General features: G+C 41.9%; 1 protein-coding gene across 2 annotated transcripts in view; it reads right to left on the reverse strand.

Moving 5' to 3' along the window:
• ppp4r1l (protein phosphatase 4, regulatory subunit 1-like) overlaps window positions 1–23,003 on the reverse strand; it is a 44,865-nt gene that overhangs the window by 6,562 nt on the left and 15,300 nt on the right. The window contains exons 4-15 of one of the 2 annotated variants that reach the window (XM_062037973.1): window positions 20,666–20,772; window positions 20,446–20,588; window positions 20,227–20,373; window positions 17,620–17,727; window positions 16,908–16,973; window positions 16,660–16,818; window positions 7,519–7,643; window positions 4,237–4,727; window positions 3,860–4,158; window positions 1,659–1,733; window positions 1,392–1,577; window positions 1,087–1,248 (exon numbers count right to left, since the gene is read on the reverse strand). In XM_062037973.1, coding sequence (XP_061893957.1) covers window positions 1,087–1,248; window positions 1,392–1,577; window positions 1,659–1,733; window positions 3,860–4,158; window positions 4,237–4,727; window positions 7,519–7,643; window positions 16,660–16,818; window positions 16,908–16,973; window positions 17,620–17,727; window positions 20,227–20,373; window positions 20,446–20,588; window positions 20,666–20,772 — 2,068 coding nt within the window. Of the gene's footprint in view, window positions 1–1,086; window positions 1,249–1,391; window positions 1,581–1,658; window positions 1,734–3,859; window positions 4,159–4,236; window positions 4,728–7,518; window positions 7,644–16,659; window positions 16,819–16,907; window positions 16,974–17,619; window positions 17,728–20,226; window positions 20,374–20,445; window positions 20,589–20,665; window positions 20,773–23,003 lie in introns of both variants that reach the window. The other variant, XM_062037972.1, reaches the window with a different exon arrangement.

Consider the following 23,003-nt stretch of genomic DNA (forward strand, 5'->3'; position numbering starts at 1 on the left):
CAGCCTGTTGTTCACTATTCTTTAGACATTTTAAATTGCCTTTCAAATGTCTATTCTTGGTGTTGGCTTTTATCAAATAAATTTCCCCAAAAAATGCGACTTATACTCCAGTGCGACTTATATATGTTTTTTTCCTTCTTTATTATGCATTTTCGGCCAGTGCGACTTATACTCCGACAAATACGGTATATATTAATACATTTTATTACTTTATTTTGTTTTCACGCAAAAAAATAAATAACATTTTGAGATGTGGCAGCTCTTATTTTGCATAGTACAATTATTAGCAGTAGCGACTTCCTTGTTCATTTACGGAATCCGGTCAACTTTCTTTGTTTTCACTTTTTTCACTTTATCAAACTGTTCATGCAAGTGACAACAGGCCCACATTGGGGCCACAGTAGGGCCCATGCGCATTTATACATTTTACTTGTAATCTAAACAGTAAGCTGGAAAAAAATGAGATTTGGTCCACTTTGACCAGCAGTCTAAACGTAGTCTTTGTTGTTGTGCATGCATTAAAAAAAACAAAAAAAACAATACATTTTGGATTGAATGCATAAACTTGCAGTAGTTTAGTTTAGTAAAGTACCGTATTTTTCGGACTATAAGTCGCAGTTTTTTTTCATAGTTTGGCCGAGGGTGCGACTTCTACTCAGGAGCGACTAGACGTATAAGATTTCATGGGATTTAGCGATTAGGAGTGACAGATTGTTTGGTAAACGTATAGCATGTTCTATATGTTATAGTTATTTGAATGACTCTTACCATAATATGTTACGTTAACATACCAGTTGGTTATTTATGCCTCATATAACGTACACTTATTCAGCCTGTTGTTCACTATTCTTTATTTATTTTAAATTGCCTTTCAAATGTCTATTCTTGGTGTTGGCTTTTATCAAATACATTTCCCCAAAAAATGCAACTTATACTCCAGTGCGACTTATATATGTTTTTTTTCCCTTTCTTTATTATTCATTTTCGGCCGGTGCGACTTATACTCCGAAAAATACGGTACATTTAAGGGTTTAGTTGGAGAGAAAGCATTAAAAGGACACTTGCTACCGCTCAAATGTGCTGTACCTTGAGGAAGTCGTAGAGGTGCTTGAGCACGCCAATTCGGACCTCGTCCAGGTCTTTGAGGAAGCCGTTGAAGATGGGCACGAGATCCGCCGCCGTCAGCTGGTCTCCCAGGATGACCGCCAGCTCGTGGATTGAGAAAGCCAGGGTCCGGCGCACTTTCCACTGAGAGACAAGAGGTGGGAGTGAATGAGCAACAAAGCATATAACTCATCATTCATCTCTTACAATCAATTACATCACAATCAAAACATCATCCAAAGGGACGCCGACATCAAACATGTCTTCGACCTCATTGCTCCGCCCACCTGGACATCGGTCGCCAACGTCTCGTAGGTGTCTTTGAGGCAGTGCCAGTTCTGTCGGCCCAAAGTGAGCGCCACTCCCGGCAGGCTGAAGGCACAGTGCTTGGCTATCTCAGTGTCCACCGTCTGAGCCCGCGTGGGATCAGTCATGGAGAGGTACTGATCCAACAGCTGCTGGGGGATAACATTCTGCTAGTGAGGAGAGGAATTAGTCAGCAGATCAGAGAGGAGCGCTTATATGGGCATGGCCTGATGATCTGCAGCGCTCACCTGGATCTTCGGCTTATCTTCAAACACAGAATCATCCTTTCCCTCTTCTTCCACACTCTCAATGAGTTCAGACACCTGAGGAGCAACAATCAATATCAAACGTCTGTTGGCTCGTCTCCTCAACCTTCATGATCTCGTCTTGTGGTGTCACATGAGTCCAGCATCATCAGGACCACCAATACCATTCAGATGCTGAGCATTAAAGCATCTTGGGCTGGGGCCCCGACCCCGAAAAAGCGGAAGAAGATGGATGGATGGATAGATGGGCTGGGGCAATGCATCTACACAAATCCTATTGGTATCATGTGATTAATAAACATACTACAGGCTACTTTTTATATGCAGCAAATAAGGATGGACAAAATATGGCCTAAAATCTATATTGGGATATAAATTGTAGCACCCTGCAATAACGATATATATATCACATAATCACAAGCATACACACACATATACATACAGTATATATACATAAATACATATACATACACACACATATATATATACGCACACATATACATGCTCATATCCATGCACATATACACACACATATATATACATACCTGTATACATATCCATACATATATACACAAATATACATATATATACATACATACATACATATATACACATATACTGATACATATACATACATACACATATATATATATATATATACATACATACATACATACATACACACACATATATATATACATACATACATACATACATACACATACACTACCGTTCAAAAGTTTGGGGTCACCCAAACAATTTAGTGGAATAGCCTTCATTTCTAAGAACAAGAATGGACTGTCGAGTTTCAGATGAAAGTTCTCTTTTTCTGGCCATTTTGAGCGTTTAATTGACCCCACAAATGTGATGCTCCAGAAACTCAATCTGCTCAAAGGAAGGTCAGTTTTGTAGCTTCTGTAACGAGCTAAACTGTTTTCAGATGTGTGAACATGATTGCACAAGGGTTTTCTAATCATCAATTAGCCTTCTGAGCCAATGAGCAAACACATTGTACCATTAGAACACTGGAGTGATAGTTGCTGGAAATGGGCCTCTATACACCTATGTAGATATTGCACCAAAAACCAGACATTTGCAGCTAGAATAGTCATTTACCAAATTAGCAATGTATAGAGTGTATTTCTTTCAAGTTAAGACTAGTTTAAAGTTATCTTCATTGAAAGGTACAGTGCTTTTCCTTCAAAAATAAGGACATTTCAATGTGACCCCAAACTTTTGAACGGTAGTGTATATATACACACACACACACACACACACACACACACACACACACACACACACACACACACACACACACACACACACACACACACACACACACACACAGATATATACATACACACATACATAAATATTAGAGGTGAGGGAAACAATCGATTATTAGATGCATCGCAATTCAGACATGGACTATTATTAAATCGATTAGTAAATGCCAATAATCGATAATCGATTTATTTATTGTAAATAATGTAATGCAGACAGTTCTAAAACTTGGCTCACTGCAGCAAGCTACCTAATCGAGAGATTCGACCAGCTCCTTTATTTTAGGGCACTTATGTTCCAGTTGTGCACACATTTCCATTAGTTTAATAAATGTGATGGGAATTGATTTAAATGTTTCTTGTTACAAATGCACTGGTTTTAAAAGTTGCAAGTGATAAACGCTTACTTAGTGAAACAAAAAGAAATGCAAAACTGCATCAATATACATAAATTAAAGATTTTTAAACGAATCGTAATCCTAAATGAATAGTAAGGTGCCCAAAGCTCCGCACCTCTAATATATATACATATACTAAATTCAAAAACCGGAAATGATGCACTACTGCCAAAGGATGAGCCTTTTATACATACAGTATTATTATTAAAGAGAACACAGTATATAATAATATACAATATAATAAAATACAAAATATGAATTAAAGATGCATAAATAATCAATTTATAAGTTAATAATAGTAACCCAAAAAATCCCACCTCTAAATATCAGTATTGTCTTTAAAAGTGAAAAAACTGAGGGGACACCCTTACGTTTGGAATGTATTGTGATAACACCATTGCTGTATCGTGCTGCTTTTGTTGTGGCATTGTGGGCATACTGCAGTGTGATACTGTACTGAAAGCTACGATTATGATTCCCACCCTAAGTCGGGTCATCTTACCAGAACAGATGATTCAGGTGAAGACTCTTCCGGATCCTCGAGGGGTTCCGTCTGTGTCTCCTCGTCTCCTTGCTCCTGTACCGGACACGACTCGTTGGTTGAGGGGCTTTCTGTCGCCTGCTCGTCTTCAGCGAGACTTTCTCTGTCCTTTGACTGCACCTCCCCGGATTTACTGTCGATTGGCGGGCTACTGACATCAGCGTCTGGGGGGGGCGCCAGCAGGCTTTCTGTGGGACTGTTGTCAGACGGGCTGTCGAGTTCAGCGGCCTTTAGGGCGGCTGACAATACCTGAACTTGGGCTGGAGGACAATGGCCCAGCTCAGTCGGCATGGCAACACACACACAAACATAATAATGTACAGGTGTCAGCGTCTTACCCTGGACATCTGGGTCGTCCATGTGCGGCTGCAAACAGTCTAAGACCATCTTGATTCGGTCGCTGGTAGTTTTAGCAGGGCTGGGTTTGGAAGCCAAACTTCTCCTCTGGTCCTCTGGCTGCTTCTTCTCCTCTTTCCTCTTCTCTTTCACCATCCCATCCCCTTTGTGACAAGTAAGCAGCTCCAGCTCGCCGCTGATGTCTGGTAGAGGAGACCTCCAGAAGTGGAAAGAGTTAAAATTCTCATCTGTCTGCGTTGTCTCCTTGGCGTTCCTGGCGTTGTTGCCGTTGCCGCCGGCGTACACGAAGCTGTCGAGCCCCTCTCCGTGAGCTAAACTGTGGTTGTCGTCGTAATTCATTTCGTCGGCTGCCGGCACGTGCTCTGGGGACGGCGTGGCACGGCCATCTTGGTTGGGAGGCGTGTGAGCAATGGTTCTTTCTGTATGACAGCCGCCGATGCCTGAACAGTTGAGGGAGTTCAAGGAGCAGTCACTGAAATGACAAATACACGGATGTTAAAAACTTCCTAACATCATTCTGTAGGGGTGTAACGGTACGTGTATTTGTATTGAACCGTTTCGGTACGAGGGTTTCGGTTCGGTTGTGTACCGAACGAGTTTCCACACGGACATATTAAGTAGCACACCGCACGTTGTGTAAACAATGCATACCGAGGGACAACACACGGGATGCTAGCAACGACCGGGCTACGACAACATATAAAAGCCAGAGCTGGAAGACCCTCTTGCCTCGTTAAGATCTCCCGTTTGGGAACACTTTGGCTGAGCGGTGCGCTACAACAATGGAGGACGGAGGTTTGCCGACATTGTTCAGCAGCGGTAAGGCATGCTTCTGCCAACACGTCAAACATGCTAACCCATTTGAAGCGTCACCACCCCCAAGTGAACATCGCTTCAACAAAGATAAAGACGAGCAAACAGCTCCCACCGCATTCAAGCAGCCTCTCCTCGGCGAGTCAGGCAGAGCTAAAGCAATAACAAATGTTTTTATAGCAGCAGATTTAAGATCCTATTATTTTAAAAAACTAGATTTTGACCCACTTCTATGGTGGAAGAACAATGAGCCCATATATCCTCTTACTGCCAAGTTAGCCAGGCTGGGGGAGGGGGAAAGAAAAATTAATCTGAGGCTGAGTTGACTTGAAACTGTTTAATGTTGCACTTTTTATATGTAGAAGACAAGTTTTGTCATTTTATTTAATCTGAGCAACAACTTGAGGCAGTTTAATGTTGATTAACGTGGACCCCAACTTAAACAAGTTGAAAAACTTATTGGGGTGTTACCATTTAGTGGTCAATTGTACGGAATATGTACTGTACAGTGCAATCTACCAATAAAAGTCTCAATCAATCAATCAAAAAATGTATATGTAGAAAGGTTTTGTTAAAGGCCTACTGAAAGCCACTACTACCGACCACGCAGTCTGATAGTTTATATATCAATGATGAAATCTTAACATTGCAACACATGCCAATACGGCCGGGTTAACTTATAAAGTGCAATTTTAAATTTCCCGCTAAACTTCCGGTTGAAAACGTCTTTGGATGATGACGTATGCGCGTGACGTAGCCAGTGAAACAGAAGTATCGGTAGCCCATTGAATACAATACAAAATAGCTCTGTTTTCATCTCATAATTCCACAGTATTCTGGACATCTGTGTTGGTGAATCGTTTGCAATTTGTTTAATGAACAATGAAGACTGCAAAGAAGAAAGTTGTACGTGGGATCGGTGTATTAGCGGCGGACTACAGCAACACAACCAGGAAGACTTTGACTCGGATAGCAGACGCGCTAGCCGACGCTAGCCACCGACCGCACGGATGATCGTGGTGAAGTCCTTCGTCCTTCCGTCGATCGCTGGAACGCAGGTGAGCACGGGTGTTGATGAGCAGATGAGGGCTGGCTGGCGTAGGTGGAGCGCTAATGTTTTTATCATAGCTAGAGGTCCCGTTATCTAAGTTAGCTTCAATGGCGTCGTTAACAACAGCATTTTTAAGCTTCGCCAAGCTGGAAAGCATTAACCGTGCATTTACAGGTCCATGGTTTAATAGTATTGTTGATCTTCTGTCTATCCTTCCAGTCAGGGATTTATTTATTTTGTTTCTATATGCAGTTAAGCACGATGCTATCACGTTAGCTCCGTAGCTACGTTAGCTTCAATGGCGTCGTTAGCGACAGCATTTTTAAGCTTCGCCAGGCTGGAAAGCATTAACCGTGTATTTACATGTCCCTGGTTTAATAGTATTGTTGATCTTCTGTCTATCCTTACAGTCAGGGATTTATTTATTTTGTTTCTATATGCAGTTAAGCACGATGCTATCACGCTAGCTCCGTAGCTAAAGTGTTTCGTCGATGTATTGTCGTAGAGATAAAAGTCACTGTGAATGTCCATTTCGCGTTCTCGACTCTCATTTTCAAGAGGATATAGTATCCGAGGTGGTTTAAAATACAAATCCGTGATCCACAATAGAAAAAGGAGAAAGTGTGGAATCCAATGAGCCAGCTTGTACCTAAGTTACGGTCAGAGCGAAAAAAAGATATGTCTTGCACTGCATTCTAGTCCTTAACTCTAACGTTCCTCATCCACGAATCTTTCATCCTCGCTCAAATTAATGGGGTAATCGTCGCTTTCTCGGTCCGAATCGCTCTAGCTGCATTGAAAACAATAGGAAAATATGAGGAGGCTATCAACTGACTACGTCACGCTACTTCCGGTAGGGGCAAGGCTTTTTTTATCAGATACCAAAAGTTGCGATCTTTATCGTCGTTGTTCTCTACTAAATCCTTTCAGCAAAAATATGGCAATATCGCGAAATGATCAAGTATGACACATAGAATGGATCTGCTATCCCCGTTTAAATAAAAAAATGTCATTTCAGTAGGCCTCTAAGAAACCATTCTGAGCCTTATCTTATTTAGTTTTTATTTTATATATGTTGACCACATTAACCCTGGCAATGGACCCTGTGTGTATATGTATGTTATGCCATTGTTTACAAATTTGGTAAAAAAAATAACCAAAACATTTATATTTTGTTGTTTTCTTACTGTACCGAAAATGAACCGAACCGTGACCTCTAAACCGAGGTACGTACCGAACCGAAATGTTTGTGTACCGTTACACCCCTATCATTCTGTCAAATGCAGGAAATGATGTAATTCATCCGTTTTTTAGTGCCCAGGAAAATTTAACCACAAAAGGATAAGTTTTGGTCAAATGTACTTTTTTTTTATATAAACAGTTTGTGCAGATGTCTTACCTGTCTGACGAGAACCTGGAAACATCAAGCAACCCTCCGTCATCTCTGAAGTGGAGGCCCACGCCAGTTGGGTTGGCAAAGGTGGAGATGAAACGGCCCAGCGACTGAAAAGCAGCTTGCCGCACCTAAATTTAAAAAGTCACTTTTAACAGATATTTTTGATAAATGCCACCTTCTGGCAACATAATGTGTTAAAGGGGAACTGCACTTTAATGTTGTCTATCATTCACAATCTTTCTGTCAGACAGGAACACATTTTTTTTATTTTTTTAATGCATTCTAATTCGTAAATAAATGCTAGCAAAAGTCAACCAACAATGGCGGTAATGGGATTCGATCAATTCCGCCAATAAAGCCCTCCAAAAAAAGTCCAAAAACATCTATCAACATTTTGTATACACGCTTTAAGTATGTATGTACTGTATTAACAGACATACCAGGAACAGACATAACAGTAAAATTCATAATAACATGTAATATTTACGTTTTTGTTCAATTTAGCAAACGGCAGTGTATTAATTTCACAGATGCATCACAGTGTTCGCTTTCTCCTTCAACAACAAAAACAACACTAGTCATGACAGACTTCATGAGAGCAAACAAAGACTACTTTGGGACAAATTATGATCCACAACCTTAAATTTTATAGCTTTAATATATATATATATATATATATATATATTTTTTTTTTTTTTTTTTTTTTTTTTTTTATAATGTCCTGCCCAGCTTCTCGGGCAAATCATATAGCAGATGTAGATGCCCATATCGGCTGTTCAGATTTACTTTACAAAAGAGAAGTGTAGGATACTTCTCTTGTTGCCTTACTTGTATTTTGACTTTATTAAATGTATTTATATTATCATTTGGTGCAGCCGGGCCGGAGCAGGAGGGGATAGAAAGAGAGAAAAAGGAAGACAGAGGGGGGAATTGTGGGGACAAGAGGGGGATTAGACAGAGAGACAAAAACAACAACAGCAAACACAACAACAACAACAACAGAGCAACATCAGCAAATACGACATGTACAAATATGATGGTAAAAGTAATAGCAAATAAGCAGTTAGCGAAAATTAAAAAAAAAAAAAAAAATACAGAAATGACAATGAGCATTATTACACTAAAAATGGAGCAATATGAATACCAAGAGAAATAGTGCTATTGATAATAAACAATACCAGTACTTTACCTTTATTATCAACAATACAATTGTTCAAATGCAACAATACATATACGTAATGATAACTTGAGATACGAAAGAATGCAGAAAAATGGAGGGGAAGAAAGAGAAGCAACCTTAACCTTGTAGATTGTTATAGTAACAATAGGTTAAGCTTTGTCAGTGTGCCATGTGTTATACCCAGTTTACCCTAGGGCAACAACGTTAATATATGTTTGATGAAACGTGATTATGTGCATGAGTGTATGTGTGCATATGTACTTGTATATGTACAGTATGTGTATGTGTGCTTGTACAGTGAATGTATATGTACAGTATGTGTATATGTGTGTACAGCGAATGTGTATGTACAGTATGTGTATACAGTATGTGTGTTTGAACAGTGAATGTATATGTACAGTATGTGTAAATGTGTGTTTGTACAGTGAATGTATATGTACAGTATATGTATGTGTGTGTTTGTACAGTGAATGTATGTGTAGTATGTGTGTGTTTGTACAGTGAATGTATATGTACAGTATGTGTATATGTATGTTTTTACAGTGAATGTATATGTACAGTATGTGTATACAGTATGTTTGTATAATGAATGTGCGTGTGGATGTACGAACTTTGAGTGTGTAAATATGTACTGTATTTATTTGTATATGTATGTGGGAGCGTAGGTACCTATGTATGTCTGTATGTATGTGTGTGAGTATATGTGAATTTGCATGTACAATACATTTGACTCCCAGTGTGTGCGGGAGCCAGAGTACGGCCCCAGCCTCCCCGAGAGCCCATCCCACAAACAGTAGGTGTGGTGCCCAGGGAACCAGGGGCCACCGCCCCCACGTAGCCAAGCCGGACAGCGACAGGAACCCCAGAGCCTGGCCCACCGTGCCGCCCACAAGGGCCAGCAGCAGGCCGCAGACAGACGCACCCGGCAGAGGACAAGGCACGAGAAAAACAGGGGGCAGCCAGACCCCAAGCCAGCGAGAGACCACACCCCACACGGACAGAAAGGCGGGACGCCCCGCCCGAGGGGCCCGGAGACCCCCCGCAACCGGACGGGAAGACCGCCCCCGCCCCACCGGCAACAGGGCCCCCACGAGCCCCCCCCCCACCCCCGGAGAGCGCGGCGAGGCCAGCCCACGGCCACCCCACCCAAGCCGGCCGCTACAGGACCACCCAGCACGGGGCCACAGGAACCACCCACCCCACCCGCAGGGACCCCAACGATGGAGATGGAACAACCAGCAACCGCCCCGCCGAGTCCCCCCCCCCGAGGTAGGGGAATAAATAAATAAAATAAATAAATACATAATAATAATAATAATAATATTAATAAAATATTTTTTTTTTTTAAAAAGGGGAAAAAATAAATAAATAAATAAATAATTAAATCTATTTATTAAAAAAATAAAAATTAAATAAATAAATAAAAAAAAGAATTAAAAGAAGATCACAGACATGCTGACACACAAAGTCGCTACCCCAACAACTGGCCGACTCGCAGCACCTCGGAATACCCTGCAGCACCAAGCCACCACAGTAGACGCAGGGACCAGACCCAGCAGGCCCCAACCAAGACGGCCACCCGGAAGGGATGGACGGCGGGACCCAGGAGCTCCAGACACGCAGTCCGGATGCAGTAGCCTGAGGCGCCGACCCCCACCCGACAGGCAGGCCCAGAACGTACCCCCAGAAATATACATACATATATATATACATACACATAAACATACACATGTACACATACACGCACATACACATGCATACACATACACATATATATACATACATACATACATACATACATACATACATACATACATACACACACACACATACACATACATATACACAGTTTGTCAGCCCCGACAACCACCACGCGCGCGCGCTGCCACCAGTCACAACATCAGCCACCCCCCTGCACCAGACCCAGCAGCCACGGGCGCCCACACCACAAACAAACGGCAGCAGAAACAGCAGCCACAACACCCACAGACAGCCAGCACCACCCAATCAAATCAAAGCGATCAAAAAATAAACCGCGACCGGCAACCACACGCCAACAGGATCACAGATACCAGCCAGCGCCAGCCCGCCAGCAAGCCCAAACGCCAACACGCAAACAAGAGACACCAACACCCCCCCCCCGCCAAAAGACCCCACCACCCCAACCCAAACCCGCACAAACACACCACCGCCCAAACAACCGAGACACAGTATCCAGACCAGACACGGGCGCCGCGCCGCCACCACATCAAGTCGCCAACAGAGACCCCACAGCGCAAGGTCGGGCCACACGGGCACGGACCCCACCCAACAGGAAGCGAGACCCGCGCGACGCCACACACAAATAAAAAATAAAATAAAATAAAAATAAATAAATATATATATATATACATATATACATACACATACATACACATACACATACATACATACATACATACACACATACACACATATATATATATATATACATACACATATATACACATTAAAAAAAATAAAAAAATAATAATAATAATAAATTAATAAAAGCCTGGCAGGCCACCAGAACGCAGTCCCCGGAATCCGCGCCGGCCGACGAGGCAATGAGGGGTGCGGCGAACCCCAACCCCCCCACATGCATGTGTACAAGGCCCCCAGAGTGTCTACTGTGTAGTTAAAATTAGGAGGTCAGCCATTACAGCCGACCTCCAGTCCCTATTGATGCGTGTACTGTAGCGTGAGTGAGATATGTATGCTTGTGGGAACTAATAATGCGATTAAAATTGGGGGACATCAAGGTCTTGGTGGGTCCCAACCAAGCCGAGCCCTCCAAATCCTAAGTGTCTAATATGCAGCTAAGATTGAGGGATGGCCGAGCAGGGGACAAGACAGGAGGACCGGAGCCCCATAGGAGGCATCCTCACCCCCCCGCCATGCCTCCCCGCAGGACAATCCCCCAAAGTCCTATATTTGTGTGACTGTGTGTGCTATAAGTAGGAGGAGTAGAGGGCCCGGACATCCCCCCCAGTCCATGCGGCCGACAACCAGGAACTACGGCCAGGAAGCCGCCCCCCCCCACGGCCCGTGACCCACACCAGACCACTTTAGCGTGACGTCACGCGAGCCCACCCCCCGCCAAACAAAGCCAGCCCCCGCCCGCCCCAACCCAACCCCGCAGAGCCCATACCAGCAACCAAACGCAGAAAAACTGCACAGCCCCATGCCCAATGCAAACACCGCATCCCGGCCATCCACACAGCAACGCACCCATACGAGTTCCGGCCAGGGGATGGTGCCCCCCAACTGGGGAAGAAGTCAATGCACCCCGTCCGCACGCCAGCCCCCAAACCAGCCGTCAAGCCAACGCCAGCCAGCCCCCACAACCACACAAGCGCACAGATACCAGCCACAGTCCCCCAACCACTCCAACCCAACACAGCGACGCCAACCGCCGGCAGTACCACAGCAACCATCACCACCACCGCCCGTCCGCAGTACAAACACCCGCGGCCGCCGAAACCTGAAACAAAAAAAAGCGACCTACCCCGTAAACCACAACAACGCACACCCCCAGCTACCACAGAGGCCGCCAACCCACCTACCCCAACTCATCCACATACAGGCCAATCGATCCACCGGACATCCACACCCATACACACAACTACACATACATACACATACATACACATACACACATGCATGCATATACACATACACACACACACACACACATATATACACCTACATACATATACATATGCACACATACACACACACATACATACACCAAAACAAAACAAAAACAAAAACAAAAAATATAAAAAATAAAAATAAAAATAATAAATAAAATAAAATAAACCCTTTAAATAAAATAAAATAAAAATAAACATGAGGCCTGGTTGCCAACAGTGTCCAGCGCCACCAAACCCCGCAGCCATACCCGCACGTCCAGGCCCCCCCGCCCACCACCCACCAGGCACCCCATCCGGCAAAAAGCCATAAGGGCCCAGCCCCGCACCCACAGCCGGCATGCCATGGCATCTCTGCAGGCCTGGTACCGCGATCGGCAATGCACACCGGGGCAGCGACACACACACATGTACCTACATACATACACACAGATTCCACCATACATACATACAAACGTACACACACACACACACACACACACACACACACACACTCACACACACACACACACACGCACCTATATATACATGTATATAATTTAACAGAATAAATAAAATTTATTAAATAGATAATTAAAAATATATATATATAAGTATATATATAAATAAAATTAATAAATAAATAAGGGCGGAGTAAAATACAGGAGGGAGACCCCCGCAGGGCAGTCGGGCAGCACCGCCGGGGCCCCAACAAGGGAGGAAAGCAGCCCCCCCAACCCGGCACCAGGCGGGCACGCACAGCCGCAGCGTAGGGCGACCCCGGGCAGACCCCGCCCCGCGCCCCAGGGGAAGGAGGAAGCCCACGGACACCCGAAGCCAGAGGGGCACGAGCCGACCCCCGCCCGACAACGGCAAGGCCCCGGCCCCACGGGCGCAACCCCCCGCCCAACCACCCACGAGAGGGGCAGCCCCCCACCCAACCCAAGGCGGCCACCCCCAACAGCTCCACCCGCACCCCAACCCCCGCCCAGGCACCCCCATCCACCCCCAGCCCCCAGACCACCCACGGATCGGCCCGCCAGGCCGGCACCAGGGAACACACCCCAGGCCCACCCGACCCCGCGGCACACGGCCCCCCCGGCACCCACGACCCCCCCACCCACGGAGCAAGACCCCCGGGACAGAGCCCCAGCCCCGGCCCCCATGGGAATCAGGTCAGGAAATCAATTAGCGGTGCCCAAAGAGATCTGAATTCTGTCAGTTGTTGTTTTGATTCAGCAGACATTCTTTCCATAACTACATAATCTAATAAAATGTTTTTGTAAAGGTTTATACATAAATTATTTTTTGATTTCCAATTCATGAGAATAGTTTTCTTGGCGATGCCTATTGCATTTATAAGGAGGTATGTTTTGTTTATATCAAAGTCAGTTGCGGAGAGATCACCCAACAGGCAGAGTGCGGGGGAGATGGGAATAGGAATCTCTAACGCTAATGATAGGTTCTCGCACACTCCAAGCCAAAAGTTACTCACGGGAGCACAGGACCACATTGAGTGTAAGTAGTTATCTACCTTATTATCTGAGCAGTGTACACAAATGTTAGAGTCGGCTAAACCCATTTTATACATTCTTAGACCGGTGTAATGTATTCTGTAAAGTATTTTGAGCTGAATCAGTCGTAAATTTGGATTCCTAATCAAACGAGAAGTATTGAGGCATATTTGTTTCCAGAATTCTGGGTCAAGGCTTGTGGATACGTCTGAGTGCCATTTGGAAGTTGGGATACTTATTGTGTTATCTATTTTTGATAAGAGAGCATATAATTTGGATAAAGCTTTGGGGGCAGATGTTTTGAAGAATTTAACGGTCGTAGGATTACTTTCCCATGTTGTTTTGTTGAATCTTGCGCTAATTACAGATTTGATTTGTATATATTCTAGGAATCTATAGCTTTAATATAAAGAGCATGAGCGACAAGTTTTAGAAGCCGAGTGATAAGCAGATCTAGCAAGTAGTTAAGTGCTAAACAAAAAAATACAAACTACCAACAAAATAAAACATCACTTAGTGTACAAAGCCTGCTCTCACTGGGATGCCGACTGATGGGATGTTTATAGCTTCCCGTTTAGATAAAGAATTAACAATAATCCTCACTAAGATTAAAAAAAAAAGAAAAAAAAGTGGGTGCTAACGAGTTTCTTTTTTACCTCTTCAGGCGATCTCCAGGTATAATTTGAATGTCAGTGAGTCATAATCTAGAATTAACTTTCACCAACTCAGCTAGTTAGCTTTCTGTAATCACAGCGCCGCTAAGAGTACCGTAAATTCCGGACTAAAAACCGCTACTTTTTTCCTGAGCTTTGAACCCTGCGGCTTTTGAAACGTTGCGGCTAAAATATGGAATTTTCCTCGCTGACGGCCTAAAAGCAAATAGCTTTAATTAAACACATAAATAAAGATACTTAAATGGGGTTATTGTTTGGGCTATGGCGCCATCTTTTGGATGAGTTCGCTCACTGCGGGTCCTGCTGGGTGAATGCCTACAAGTGTTTCCTGCTGTTTAAAGCTTTGAAACAGAAGTAGACGCGCTGTTCTGTCTTCTAATCGTCCATATCGTTTCTGCCTGTATGGATTCATCACTCTAAGCAACGTTTTTAAGTTTTATAGTATAACTAAAACAATTGTTATTTACTAAACCGTCCTACGAGTGATGTCTGTAGAAGTGTTTTCATGCATATTTGTACGTGCTATCGTAATATAATGATTAGCTAATATGATAACACATTTGCGAGTGTCTGTGTTAGTATTAGTAACGTACAAAGGCATTCTTTTTGTATTGTTTCAGTTTCACAAATTCCTCAGGAAAATTCACCACAGCGTCATTGTGGATTATGAGTATGTTTAGGGGATTGGAGAGCTGGCTTCCGCGGCTCGTGGGTACATAACAATTAGGGCTGCGAATCTTTGGGTGTCCCACGATTCGATTCAATATCGATTCTTGGGGGTCACGATTCGATTCAAAATCGATTTTTTTCGATTCAACGCAATTCTCGATTTAAAAACGATATTTTCCCAATTCAAAAGGATTGTCTATTCATTCAATACATAGATTTCAGCAGGATCTACCCCAGTCTGCTGACATGCAAGCAGAGTAGTAGATTTTTGTAAAAAGCTTTTATAATTGTAAAGGACAATGTTTTATCAACTGATTGCAATAATGTAAATGTGTTTTAACTATTAAATGAACCAAAAATATGACTTATTTTATCTTTGTGAAAATATTGGACAAAGTGTGTTGACAAGCTTATGAGATGCGATGCAAGCGTAAGCCACTGTGACACTATTGTTCTTTTATTTTTTATTTTTATAAATGTCTAATGATAATGTCAATGAGGGATTTTTAATCACTGCTATGTTGAAATTGTAACTAATATTGATACTGTTGTTGATAATATTCATTTTTGTTTCACTACTTTTGGATTGTTCTGTGTCGTGTTTGTGTCTCCTCTCAATTGCTCTGTTTATTGCAGTTGTGAGTGTTGCTGGGTCGGGTTTGGTTTTGGAATTGGATTGCATTGTTATGGTATTGCTGTGTATTGTTTTGTTGGATTGATTAATTAAATTTTTGATTTTTTTAAAATAATTAAAAAATAAATAAATAAAATTTAAAAAAAAAGATTTTTTTTAAAAATGAGAATCGATTCATAACCGCACAACGTGATAATTGTGATTCGAATTCGAATTGATTTTTTCCCACACCCCTAATAACAATGACTTCTGTTTTGTTTGATCAGCCGTTTTATTGTCGTGTTACAGACACAGTTTGGAAACAATTAAAGTAAGTAATTTATAAACACAACATTTATAAAATATTTGTGTAAATGACTAATTTCACAACGTATATATCTGCGGCTTATAGTCTTTATAACTTTTTTCCCTAAAATTTAGTGGGTGCGACTTATATGCTGGTGCGCTCTATAGTCCAGGAAATAGAATCGTTCCACTTCGGTAGCTCTTTTAATAACAGGTCAGGTCACAACATGTGAATCAAGTATTGTTGCCAGTTTTTGGAAGTTTTTTTAGAGGGCTTTATGGGCGCCATAGAAGTTTCCAATTAGCTTCATCGTAAGCCACCTCGTACTTGCCGTATATCACAAATTAGAATGCAAAAAAAAAAAAAAAAGACAAACGTCTTGTCATCTTACATGGGGATTTTGAATGATAGGCAACATTCCTAAAAAGTGCGGTTTCCTTTGAAATTAGGGCAATTATTGTACTTTATCATGAGCATAGGAAGTGCGGTCATGCCAAAAAAATAGCAGTAGATTTTCAAGCAAAATGCTAGTCTTACCCAGCGGGACTGGTCGCTAATGAGGCTGATGAAGAGAGGGGACAACTTTGCACGTCGCACCTCAGGAGAGGTGGAGTTGGACACCATCATGAAGCACTCGGCGCACGCTTTCCTGATGCCCCAAAGGGTGTCTGAGCACAGGTCGAAGAACTTGGGAATCTAAATCATGAAACGAGAGCTCAAAAATCAAAAGACCAACTTTTGGGTAGGTTGGAAAAAGTGTAAAAAGATGTTTCAAGAATGCTCACCAGTAGTTTCTCTGTGGCCTCCTGTCCCACAATTGAACAGAACTCTCCGAAATTGGCAGCACAGACCTGGAGTACAACGGGGGAAAATAGATTCAAATATTTTTAAATGGCAGTTTAGCAGTTTACATCTGGTCAGAATGCCCCCTGAACGCCTCCCTGGGGAGGTGTTAAGGGCGCCTCCGACCGGTAGGAGACCATGTGGAAGACCCAGGACACGGTGGAGAGACTTAGTCTCCCAGCTGGCCTGGGAACGCCTCGGGATCCCCCGGGAAGGGCTGGAAGAAGTAGCCTAGGAGAGGGAAGTCTGGGCTTCTCTGCTTAGGCTACTGCCCCTGCGACCCAACTTCGGATAAGCGGAATAAGATGGATGGATGGTTTATCAGTTTATTTTAAAGTCATATTTGCCATCGGGAAATGTTTCATGGCATTGTGTGCACTCTTAATACATTGTTCTAATATTAACAGCATTTGTTTCTGTGATGTTGTGCTTGTAGCATTTCGAACAAGATGCCTACACATACTTTCCCCGACTGGCACCAGATTTCCAAGGAATTAACATTCCACAGCGGGAAAACAAGAGATTTTCTGCGCCCAGCTGATGCCCAGAAGTGAAGGAGGTCTGACTTGCATATTTATGACATTAAGTCCTACTAAATACCTGCAGCATAATCTGTAAAACAAGACCATCTATTAACTGTTCAAAGGCGGTTACCTTGCGCACTTGAAAAAGTCTGGTGTCGCTGCAAAGGTCGCAGAAGCGTGGCAGCAAGAGATGCTCTACTGTGTCTTTGCTCAGCATGGTCACTACTTTGCACAAGATCTGAACACAAGGACAAAAAACATAAACCTCAGACGTATTTCTCAGGTCAGGCTGATGTTTTCTCAATGGGAAATTTACCAAATTGAGGGGAATGAGGAAAAATGTCAGAAGTTCTTAATGTGTAACACAGTGGACCTTTGCAACTCAATGGTTTGGCGTTTGAAAAACATTAAACTTAGATTATTGGAGCTTTCTTTTGCAGAATTCTGGCCACAAAAGGGTATTAGATAGGATTTGGGCTGGGCAATTATATGATCATGATTGCGATGAGTTTCAGTTCGATCACTGTGATCAGCTGTAAACATCAAACATGGCGGATATATCATGGAAATGTCAATGTGACAACAGCCAATCAGAGTCAACTTTATACCGGCCCATTTCCGTTTACAACGTACTCGGAAGTAACAGAATCATAGATATGAACAAAATGACCGAACTTGGGAGCTAAACGTGCAGTTGAAGGCAGCAAAAATAAAAGTCAACTTGGGAGTTATCAAGGGCCCTAGGATTTACGCGTCAGCGTACTTGTGGACGGAATCCAGCCAGTATTCTAGCCGGCAGAGCACCAACCTTTTCGGGCCATCTCTGTGCCTGACTACGGGAACTACCCCTAACATGCAGCACCGAAAAGTTCCCAAATGACTTCTACATTTTCAGATGAGGACTACTTGTCGTAGAAAATCTGTGTGAAAAACACCGTGCTACTATTGCTAATGCTAGCTAGTTGTGGAAGCGACCACCAATGCCGTGCTAAACATTCTTATTGTTTGACGATAACTTAACAGCTTATAATGCTATAGTTTGACCTCAAGTGTTGAAATAATAACTGATAAATCCTAGTGTGTGCTTTAGTTTACTTGAAAATCAAAACATTTATGGTTACGGTTTAAAGGGGATCTGCACTTTTATTTGGAATTGTGCCTATCATTCAAAATCCTTATGTAAGACAAGAGCACATGTTTTTATTTTTGTATGCATTCTAACTAGTAAATAAATGCGATCAAAAATCTGCTTACAATGGAGCATGTGTGTGTCGCTCTATTCTTCTGATTAAGCGCTTTTTAAAAAAAACATACAAACACCTAACGTTTTACATACACACTGCAATGATGCATGTAATGTAGTAGCGGGGATATTTTTAGTAACACTTAATATTTACGTATTTTGTTCATTTTAAGTATGCGGCGGCATATTAATTTCATAAACGCATCACGTTTGCTTTTTCCTTCGACAACATCACTGATTATTACTCGTTGCCGACTTCATGAGTCAACAAACATAAGAAAACATCACTTACTGCACAATTTCTGCTCTCACTGGGATGCCGACTGTTAGGATGTAGATATACTCTTGCTTAGATAAATAATGACTCATAATCCTCACAAAGAAAAAAGTGGGGTGAAACAAAGCGTCTTTTTGTATCATCCTCGCCATTTCCTGGTCTAAATTGGAAGCCAAAGTTGACCAATTTATCGGATTATGTACTCGTCCTTCTACTATCAAGGTGAAAGACATTATTTATGATCTAAAATAAACTTCAACGTACTCTAGGGCAAGAAAGCAGCTCACCAGGCAATGTCAAAATAGAAGCACAAGCTCATTAGCTCTCTGTGACGACAACGCCGCTATCAATAGTTCGTCTGCGTTAGCGCTTTTAATAATAATATCACTAATACTTGAAAATGTAAATGGAGTATTGTTGGCGGTTTTTGGATGGTTATTTATTGGGTTTTATGGGCGGAATAGAAGACCTCCCATTAACTCCATTGTAAGGAAACTTTTATTTAAGTTTATTTAGGCTTTAGAATGCATAAAAAATAATTCTGTTTTCTTGTCTCTCATGATTGTAAACACTAGGCAAAATTACCCCCCCAAAAAGTACAGTTCCCATTCAAGTTTATTTTGAGACAATTACAATATCATACACCACATATTTCCAGTTTCTTATCATAGTATGTTCAAAAACGAGTAGGAAGAACAAAATGCTACACCCCTTTTCCATTACACGTTTACTTCCTTTTTTCAATTTATAACACGATTTAATCCATTAATAATTAACATTAAAGTTTTTGTGAATAAACATTTAGGTAAATTGTGAATCACACAATGAGATGAAAAAGATTATCCAATTTTCAATAAGGTTCAAAAACCTTATCAGGATTCTTCTTTTGTGTATTTTGTAAACACTTTCTAACCCGAACACTTTCTTAAACTAGATCATATCAGTACATTGCTCGACTTCTGTGCCTTTTGGTTGTTTATCATTTATTGGTATATTGTTATATGACTGTGCTTTTTTTCCCCTTTAATTTAATTTGCTGTGTTGTTTATTCAGTTTATCAATAAAATGTTAAGATAATTCCTAGTTTCTTTGTTTTTAGTCCAGTGCTTTAACACTGGCATATTCAAAGCAACATAAAACATTGTGATACTAATCCCAGAAAGGATTGTGTTCCATTGAGTTCCAGGGGTCCACTATACTAATGAAAGCCAACTTACAGCAACAGCTTCGATCTTGTAATCATCGTCGCTGCTGGGTTCTGTGAGGTCCAGCAGAACCGGGCAAACTTTGGACTCCATGTCAGCCTTGGAGATGAGGCCTTGCTCCAGGAGCACCAGCAGCGCTGCTTGGCTGGTCTTTCGCACCTGGAAAATACGCAGTGGGTGGTTCGAAAGCTATTCCCAACGTCCCTGAAGAAAACAGGCTTGGAATGCTACCTGGTTGTTCGGATCGGTTAGATACCGGACTACGATGGGTACTAAGTATCTGGAGAAAGCAGCGGGGAAGTTGGGCCGACTTTCGTGTAGAAACATGGCAATGTTGGGCACCTGCTCCATCAGCTCGGCTCGCACGGTTGGCTCTGAAGTCATAAGGTTACGGGTCAGGTAAAGATATGTAAAATGAACAACTCGTACAAGAGAGGGGAATGTTATCTACCTCCGTCTTCTGACATTCTGGCCACTGTCTCCATGACACTGATGAAGTCATTTTCGTTATCGCTGAACTCGCGGAGCACATCGAGTAGCCCGCGAGCAACAATCTGCCTGAAAAGCAACAAGAGTGTCAATCAGCTTGCCTGCCTTCCCAAACACGAGCACTGAGAAAGCCTGATTACAACAACAAAAAAGGTTCATGTGAGGACAAAAGCGATGCATTCTTTGTGTTCTTTGTTTTTTTAACCAGCAGGAAACATAATAAACACACACCATTGTCACAGCAGCGAACTTCTGCTCTGACCGGAATACACTTAGTACGTATTTGATGTCTTCAGTTACCGCAGCGTAGAAGGCTCTGGCAGAGATTTGATCAACACTCACACAAGAATGCAGACAGTCATCCAGTTGAAAAAAACCCAGAACTTTAATAGTCTTAATTTCAAGAGGAAACTATAGTCATATTCATATACAACTCTCTTCACAAAATACATTAAAAACCTTGTTTAAGCATGAGGAAAGGAAACTCCAGGTTGTACCCGGTGTTTCCTAACCATTAACATGTAATGTATTTGTGGCAGTAGGGCTGGATGGTATTCCGATATTACTAATCATACCAGTATATTTTAGAAAGAGATATGTATTTGAGACCATAACGCCATACCGATATGCAATCCTTAATGTGTTGACGTGAAAGTCTCTCAGCTCATTCCGTCTGCGCTGGTTGCTGTGTCCCGCCTCCTTCACACCAACTCCAATACAAGCATTTCTTCTTTATTCCAGCCTGCTGTTCCCGCAGCACACAGCAATTTCAACCCGCTGGTGGTCGCTCCAAACACGAGAAACGAGCCCCACCTACTGACTTGTGATTGGTCACAACGTGCAGCACATGGCTACATGGCTACTTTCAATATGATTTGCGTATTTAAAGGAGGGCGTAACCTAGGCGTGGTCTTGGCGTGCCATGTCAACTCCTGGGATCAATTCAACGTTGATTACGATGTAACAAAGAAATGTGCTTGGATTTGTGCGCGCAAACACTTTGATACATCTTGAATTTTTACTTGCGTATGTAGTTTTTCTGGATTTGAACGTACGTCTATTTTTAGCAGGAAATCCATGAAACTGTTGTTACATGAGGACTATGGTCAGCCAGAGAATAAGAATATGTAACATGAGGGATCAGTATTGACAACTTAACGACTTAGTCACTATATATACGAGTATTCAGACCTCTCTTAATTGTCTTTCTTCAAAAGGCAACTTGCAACACATTTGGTGACTTTTTCTGGTCTTATTGAATTATGGATACCGGTACTCTAACAGGAAAAGCATGTATTGCTCTTCTGAGAAAGCAGTGGGTTACCAACAAGTCGCAAAAAAGATGCAAAAAATGTTGTATTGCCCTTGTTGAGAACGAAGGTTTATCTAATTCCAAGCATGTGTGTCATTGCAAATTATGCAAATTTGATAACCTTATTTTGCCCCCCCAACTGACTAAGGCTGCAGCTAACGATTATTTTTCTATCGATTAATCTATAGATTATTTTTTTCGATTAATCGGTTAATCTATAGATTATTTTTTCGATTCATCTATAGATTATTTTTCCTTTTGCCGATTATTTTTTTATTCAAAATGAAGATGAAAAAATAAATGTAGGCCAGTTTTTTCAAAAGGCATGGCTTTTATTTAAAAAAAAAAAGAAGTATGGCCACTCAGTCAACATTGACAACAACATGACAAAATATTCTGTAACAATGTAAACATTTAAAACTTTTAACATTTAACAAAATTAAAAGTAGCTTATTTGCTTTTTAATGTGCAAATATAAAAGTAAACATCCAGTGCAAATCGTAATATTCTGCAATAGTATAAGCATTTCAAAAGTAAAAGTATTGCTTATTTTGCTTTAAAATGTGCAAAAATAAAGATAAACATCCAATACAAAAAAGTGCCAATCTAAATATTCTGGAGCACTGTAAACATTAAGTATTGCTTTTAAAATGTGCAAAATAAACATCCAGTCCAACACAGTATACAATAACCAATTCTACTCATTCCAGTGAGTGACTAACAGTTGTAATGAAGAAAGGTTAGCATGTCTACATGCTCTGGTTCTTTTCTTGTTTACAATATTCCCAGCAGCTGAAAATAGGCGCTCAGAAGGGGTTGATGTGGCTGGAACTGAGAGCTAATTACCGGTAGCCTTCACCTCAAGCCAGGACTGCGAGTGAGCGGTGCTCCAGTTTATATTCCTAGAAGGTCAACGGGCTCATAGTAGGGATGTGCGTATCGATCCTGTGGTATCGATATATCGATACTCACACGCTACTCATTTGGC

This window comes from Entelurus aequoreus, linkage group LG26 (genome assembly GCF_033978785.1).
Source record: "Entelurus aequoreus isolate RoL-2023_Sb linkage group LG26, RoL_Eaeq_v1.1, whole genome shotgun sequence".
NCBI lineage: Eukaryota > Metazoa > Chordata > Actinopteri > Syngnathiformes > Syngnathidae > Entelurus > Entelurus aequoreus.